Here is a 7,555-nt window from a genome sequence, read left to right as displayed (position 1 = left end):
AATTATGGCGGGAAAAAATAGCCGTTAAACTGCTCTTTTATATAATATATAGATTCATATATATATATGAACTAGATTAAGATATAGAATTTGATATATTAATTTTAGATTTTAATTAATTAACTGAAGACAAAATAAAACACCAGCCCGTTTTCACTTAGGGCAATAAGCGGAATATCTATTCTTACTAATAAAGATATAGATTTTTTTTGTTAATATGTGGATATTTTAGCTTTCAACAATTGAATTTTGCACCGAAAATCGTTCGTGTTCCTTCATCATCATCGTATGAGTTGGGCAACAATTACATTTATCAGCACCACGATTCATAGTTTCATATTCAAATACAAACATATACACAGCTGCACTAGAAAACAAATTCACTACTTGGAATGCAAATACAGAATATTGTTCAAACACCAGTGGTGTGACCAAGAAACCTAAATGACTTGACAGCAAAATAACCACAGCAACATTTAATAATTCCTTCATACCATAAACCAAACAATCCCATTATGGAACACAAGCCAACACTATCTACCTCTATATTTGCTTAACAGATAACAAAGAGACCAACTTCGCCACCATATGAGCAAAAGCAACACAAGCATGCCTAAGCACGCTCACCCCTGATCCTGCGAGCCAGTTGGATATCTTTTGGCATGATGGTCACACGTTTGGCATGGATGGCACACAAGTTTGTGTCCTCAAACAGACCCACGAGATAAGCCTCAGCAGCCTCCTGAAGTGCCAAAACAGCATGGCTCTGGAATCGAAGATCAGTCTGCACCCAACAGCCAACGCTCCCAGTAAGTCATGATCCATATTTCAAATGTAATTAGACAAAATCACAAATATATGAATGTCCTCTACTTCACCTTGAAGTCCTGGGCAATTTCACGAACAAGCCTTTGAAAAGGCAGCTTCCTGATCAAGAGCTCAGTACTCTTTTGGTACTTCCGAATTTCACTGAGTCAGAATGGTAATGCAATCATCAACAATCACAAAGAACAATTAAAAAAAAACATATAATAATCACAGTAACTAAAGAATGCCCTTGTGGGAGCAACCCACTGGTAGGCATAAAAAGAAATGCTTCAAAGATGCAAACAAGAAATCTTACTGCAGAGTACTGGACCAATTCATTTACTTCCAACAACATCATATTATATCAAGAATTATCAATCTAAATTTATCTAAAGATGCTTGCATGCAAGTATCGGGACTACAAATGGTACTGAGCAAAAGTACATACTTCTTTTGGCAATATATAACCTCAAGAACTACCATGCATATTAGTCCAGAAGTAAGTAAACGAAATTTGCAATCTATGAAACCACATATTGCGTCAAATAATGCTCTTAATCAATAAAAGGGGGCACTCACCGGAGAGCAACAGTGCCAGGGCGGTAACGGTGAGGCTTCTTGACTCCACCAGTGGTTGGTGCAGACTTACGGGCAGCCTGTACCATTTACATAAACTATATCAAAATTATAATGCAATAGACTAATTGCATTTAAAGTGCGCAGATATTACTAAACCAGTGGTCAACCTTAGTAGCGAGTTGCTTCCTGGGAGCCTTTCCTCCAGTGGACTTACGAGCAGTTTGCTTGGTACGGGCCATTTGTAACAGATGCAATTGCTATAAAAGAGAATCCCCCAAACATTAAGAAGAGCATAAGCAAAAGATGAATACAAACGTGTAGAAAAATGAAATTTCACTAGCCAGAACAAATGTCAAAATCTTGTACACGTCAAGCTGCTTGAAATCTAACTATAATATTGATCATGTGTTGATAAGAAGCTAAGTACGCAGCCTTTCAATATTTATAACATAAAGTGTCATCCTAATGAGCACAACTAAGTACACAGAGAGGGAAACAAGGTTCGCAGGTCAAAATCACACCTCGAAGTCTAATAATCACCTAATTACTTAGAATCTCACTAAACTGATGTTCGATGAATGACAGAGCAGATGAAAATACTAGAGTATCTAACCAACCCTAAAATAGCATAATTATAGAAGATTGAAATCGTACAAAAACGATACATACAATGCCTTTGAATTCTATTTAAGACAAACGACTAGTGAAATCCGTAGATTGATTAGATTATTAATCAATTTAAACCATAAGAAATTTAAAATCCAATAAAATGAAGACAATGAAATAAAACCCTAATTCAGCTTCGACAATAAGCCCAAATCGAATGCTAACCCTAGAATCCCAAACTCATGTGTATCCCAATCAAAAATTGAGGCAGGCCTAATCGATTGATCAAATAATCTAAAAGTCAACATAAAACAATTGAAATCCAAAGAAAAATCGATTAGAGCGAAGAACAGACACTAACCTCTCTCTCTCTCTCTCTCTAAAATCTAGGGAGCGAATAAAAAGTTTGAAATAGATGAGGCTGATGCCGTGATGCGTAAATAAAAGGAGTTGAAAGGGTTGTTAGTGATCAAGTAGAATCGACGATCGTAAACTACTCTCTTGTTTAGTTACGCCCAAAATCCGACAGTATTGAGCAGAGATAATTGTGTTTTCTCTGGACCCAATCAATGGTCTAGATTTATTTTAACGGTTAGACACGAATCTAGGGTCTTTTTGTGTTTTCGTTAAAAGCAAGCGTACAGAATAGGTTCTAAAAAACAAAGAGCGTATAGAGTAAGTAAGTGAGTAACTGATATCTTTAGTAAAAATAAATAAAATTTTAAAGATATGTTTTGTACATCTAGATACTTATAAATTAGGATAAATAAGTCTCTTCATGTAATAATGTGAACATTAGGAATCTATTTAACTTTCACAAATTGAAGTAAATAAGTCTCTCTATCTAATGATTGTAAACATTAATGACCTATTTACTTAAATTTGTGAACGCTCTCTGATTTACAATGTAAACATTACGAGTGTTTTTATTTTTTAATATATATACTAGCATTTGAATCCCGTGCAATGCACAAAAAATATTTGTATATTTTATATTTATATAAAATTGATATCAACTCAATAATCATATTAACAAATATAATACAAAAATTAATTTAATTACTATATTTGAGTTGAATATTGAAAAAATAAAAAAATTTCACAATACTAAAAACTGATATTAAAAATAAAAATAGAAAATAATTTAAAATATAGATTGATTCAAAAAAAAATAGAGATGAGAGGAATATTTTAAAATTTTAATCTTTAAATAAATACTAACTCTTACATTTTAAATCAAATATTTATATTAAACTAAAACTTTTATCGATATGTATATTAAATATTTTATAATTTTAGAAAGAAATAAACTAAAAAATATAAGAAGATAAAGAAAAACAATAAAAAGAAAAAAAAAGTTACAAATAAACCTTCAATTTTATTATAATTACAAAATTTCCATTCAATTTAGAAATTGATTTTTAAAAGTTTTTTTAAATATATTATAGATTATAAATTTGCGTGTATATGCATTTCTCTTTTTTGTCTTTCGCGTGTATATGTATTTCTCTTCTTTTTTGTCCCTTTATTTTCTTGAAGCAATATATGCATTTCTCGTTTTATGTGTGTAGTTAGTATGGATATACATTTGGTTTGTTTTTCGCATTCTTATATACTATATAAGATTGATTTTTTTTTTTTACATAAAATCCGTGTGAGATTATATTTGACGAGTCTGATTAGTTAGGTGGTGCATATTATCAAATTATATACAGTGGCACATTTCTATTAATTTAATTTAATAATTTTATAATGTATATGGATTTGAGTCTTAGTTATTATATATAATATCAAATATCGTTTTCAAATATCATAACTTTGAATAAGTTGGAATTCACATGATTTGCTACTCGAGTTTGCCATCTAAAATTATATATCTCGTTGGTATTGATAACAAACGCAATATTAAAACATTGTCAGGTAAATAAAAAATAAAATTATATGGATTACGAAAACAAATGAGAATAATGAAAATAATTGGAAGCAGTAGCAGACAGACGGTTACAATTGATATAAAAAAGAAAAAGAAGAATTGAGTGATTTAAGAAAACATAAAATAATACATATTCTAACCTCACTAAAAACTGTAGAGTTTCTCTGGAATAACATAACTAGGGTCAAGGCCTTCCAAATCCCATTTCAGAATTTGCAGCTGCACATAAGTCCATGATGCCCTCAACCTCTTCGAAACCCAAAAAACAAAATTTTCTTCAATAATTCTCAAAACTAATGAAGTATCCATATATGAGAAATGGTTTCTTCATCTCTTTATAAACAATATAGCTGAATTAAGGAGTTGATTTGCATCATAGTACACACTTAATAAGGCAATGATTTTACGTTTAGGTATCAAGCTTCATCACATGCCAAATGAATGTCCATATTGGTTGCGTCCAATCTTTGTGTTGTTGGATTAACCAACAAAATTCGCCGCCTTAAGGGGATAGTGGGAAACTTTTGCATGATATCTGATGTGCACACTTTGTGTATGATAAATACAAATAATTTTACTTTTCTTAATATTAAGCATGTGTATAGGGTTGGCTAATATGGCTGCTCATCGACTACCTCTTTTCTCAAATGATTGTTGGACTCCGAATTTCCCTAGGAGGCTGAGGGATATTGTTGTTGTCGATGTTATTTAATTCAAGTCTCCGTCTTTTGCTTAAAAAAAATACAAATAATTTTAGTTCAACTTATATATATCTACATTAATTATTTCTCTCTATTTAATGTGAACACTAGTTATTAGTTAACATATTCGCTGTTCATGTGGTGATATCAAGTGGACATGAAAATCTATCTATTATATAATAAGTTATATATTGAAGACACCACATTCATCCTCAATCTTAGGTGGCATCTTCTCCATTCACTATTTTTTGTTATCTTAAATTCTTTATCCCACATTAAAAATATATTAAACTTTAGCAATTCATTACCTAAATAAAATGTCATTCATCATTCCTACATTAAACATTCATTATTCCCACATTGATATTATATTAAACTTTATCATGGAAAAATTAGAATTACTACAAAATATAAATATTTTGTATCCACACCAAATGAGTTAAAATTTTATATTTATCACATAATTATGACACATTTATTATTATTATTATTATTAGGGAAAATTACACCTAAATACACAAACTTTGACAAAAATCCATATTTAACGCGAAGTTAGGATTTTACATTTTAATACACCAACTTTTGTTGTTGTCCAAATTTGACACGACTTAATTCTTAAAAATTCAAAAAACAACCACTTTTTGTAAATAATTATACAAAGACCCACTTATGTTATAATTTGGGACATTTAAACCAAAACAAGATATTTCCTTATGATGTTTTCTTTTAAACCATTTTAGGCGCGGATCAAAGATTAAAAGAAAACATCATAAGGAAATATCTTGTTTTGGTGTTAAAGAAAACATCATAAGGAAATATCTTGTTTTGGTTTAAATGTCCCAAATAATAACATAAGTGGGTCTTTGTAAAATTATTTACAAAAATGGGTTATTTTTTGAATTTTTAAGAATTAAGTCGTATCAAATTTGGACAACAACGAAAGTTGGTGTATTAAAATGTAAAATCTTAACTTCGCGTCAAATATAGATTTTTGGCAAAGTTTGTGTATTTTCACGCAATTATCCCTTATTATTATTATTATTATTGTTCATCACAATGACATTCATTTTCAGTTGCTGATGACTGAATTTGCTTCCCGAAGATACCTCGCTCCTCATGGCGGCGTGCCATTTCTCAATGCTTCTTCCTTTTTCTCTCACCTCTTCATTTTTTTGCTCAATTAACTTAGTTGTCTATCGCGTTTTTTAGCATAGTTGCTCCAAAAGATTACAAATTGATCGAAATTATTGATGGCGCTTTCTGCAAGAATTCATCTCGTTGTTTGCAACAAATTACTTTTATTTCCTTCAAGCAACGTGCCACAATTTTTCTTTTGAAAGGTAAATAACTTTATTAAGAAAAATAAAAATAGGAGAGTAGGAGAGGTACTGAGTCCCAAGAAGGTTTGTAAAGTCTCATCTTACATACCAAAATACCATCTCAAAACATAAAAAGTACATATATCTCTAAAACAAATAAGCATGACTGAAGCTATTTTTGCAGGGAAGCAATAATTAATAGGATCCATCATCCACTCAACGGGAGAAAAACAAAAATGAGTTGGGCTCATGGCCTTTAACCACGCATCTCCACGTGCCACCATTTTGCTCCACTTCACCGTGTTGGAGTGATAGTGTAGTGGTTTTTTCTTGTAGAAAAGTTGTCGTCATATTTTCTGATTTTAGCTTGGATTTGATGAGGTAGATATCATGTTTCCCTTGCTCGATCTCTTGTTGGTGATGCTATTTATGTGATCCTTCCATTTTCAACACAATATGTTAGAAAAATTGTCTCACAGAATTGTTAGTGTTAATGTGTGGTCCCGTTAATTATATTAGCTAAGATGCACTGTAACACAATCAATTCCAGTATAATTTGGAAAAAAAAAATCACGTAGGATTCAGGGGGAATCACATATGTTTGTTTAATTTTTTTTTGTCAATTTGACAATTATATTAAAATAAAAAATAATAAATTATTAATTAAAAAATATTAGTATTCAAATATACCCGATACTCTAAACTACATATATAATACCTGCACCCGACCCGTATTCTAATTTTATCGGGTATCGGGGTTGGGTTAGGACTTAGGAATACCCTATACCCGCTATTCCTTATTTTTCACATTTTCACATTTTTGTTTAAAAATTCGTGCCCCTCTTATTAGGAAGTTATTTGGGGATAGAGATAGAGTATTATTTAATTAAGGTTTAATAATAAGTATATAATTAGGATTTATTTAGTCTAAGTTAATTTGATTAAACATTAATTAATTAATTAAGTTCATTAATCAATTTTCTTAGAAATATAGAGCCGCAATCAAATACTCCCTTCGTCCCGCTAATAATGGCACGTTTTCCTTTTTGGGTTGTCCCGCTATTGATGGCACGTTTCCTATTTTGGAAAAAATAAGGGAGCAATTAATATTAATTAAAACCCTAATTGAAAGCCTAATTAAAACAACTTTAAAACAAAAAAATGTCTCTCTCTCTCATCTGAATTGAAACCTAGAATTCAAAGAGACTATCGGCTCTCTCTCTCTCTCTGCGCCTCCACCCTCACCTTCTCCTCTGCCGCCTTCTCTCTGCTGGACGCCGGAACGTTGTTCGCCGGAGTGGTGTGAAGGCCGCCTTCTCCTTCACTGGCCTTTCCTTTCCTCTCCCACCTTCCTTCCCTCTTCCTCCATCACGATTTGCTTCCATCTTGCTCCACTCTCCGCCTTCTCTCAGCCAAGCTTTGATGTGCTTCGCCGGCGACGGCAGCGGTAATGGCCGCTTCAGGAACCAGAGAGAAATCGAAGTAACTCTGCTGGAATTAGCAGTGGAGTTCTTGACAAAGATTGGGGAATAAATTCTGGGGTTTCAATGGGTTTTCCATGACAAAGATTGGGGAAGAAATTGAAGCCATTTCATGGATTTCCCTCGTCC

The 7,555-nt window shown here is 32.0% G+C and overlaps 1 protein-coding gene across 3 annotated transcripts; it reads right to left on the bottom strand.

Annotated features, from left to right (window-relative positions):
• Positions 1-363: 363 nt before the first annotated feature.
• On the bottom strand, positions 364-4,272 carry LOC131004034 (histone H3.3). 3 transcript variants are annotated; one of them, XM_057930603.1, is made up of 5 exons: positions 4,066-4,272; positions 1,554-1,643; positions 1,387-1,463; positions 879-969; positions 364-784 (listed from the first exon to the last, which is right to left on the bottom strand). In XM_057930603.1, exons 1-5 carry the CDS (start codon positions 4,099-4,101, stop codon positions 614-616), a joined length of 465 nt encoding a protein of 154 aa, XP_057786586.1. In that variant the 5' UTR covers positions 4,102-4,272; the 3' UTR covers positions 364-613. The 3 variants fall into 3 exon arrangements, with proteins under 3 accessions (XP_057786586.1, XP_057786588.1, XP_057786589.1); XM_057930605.1 differs by lacking the exon at positions 4,066-4,272 and adding an exon at positions 2,358-2,573 and having other exon boundaries at positions 1,554-1,645; XM_057930606.1 differs by lacking the exon at positions 4,066-4,272 and adding an exon at positions 2,364-2,573 and having other exon boundaries at positions 1,554-1,645.
• Between the last annotated feature and the right edge of the window lie 3,283 nt (positions 4,273-7,555).

The sequence above is a fragment of the Salvia miltiorrhiza genome, unplaced genomic scaffold (assembly GCF_028751815.1).
Source record: "Salvia miltiorrhiza cultivar Shanhuang (shh) unplaced genomic scaffold, IMPLAD_Smil_shh original_scaffold_305, whole genome shotgun sequence".
In the NCBI taxonomy this organism is placed as follows: Eukaryota; Viridiplantae; Streptophyta; class Magnoliopsida; order Lamiales; family Lamiaceae; genus Salvia; species Salvia miltiorrhiza.
This window is presented reverse-complemented; position numbering and strand designations above follow the sequence as displayed.

Bases quoted from the DNA above. Each gene is read 5' to 3' on its own strand.
- LOC131004034 (XM_057930603.1), bottom strand. From the start codon at position 4,101: ATGTTATTCCAGAGAAACTCTACAGTTTTTAGTGAG. The intron at 1,644-4,065 runs GTTAGAATATGT...TCTCTTTTATAG, and splicing joins ACTCTACAGTTTTTAGTGAG to CAATTGCATCTGTTACAAAT. The intron at 1,464-1,553 runs GTTGACCACTGG...TAAATGGTACAG, and splicing joins GGAAGCAACTCGCTACTAAG to GCTGCCCGTAAGTCTGCACC.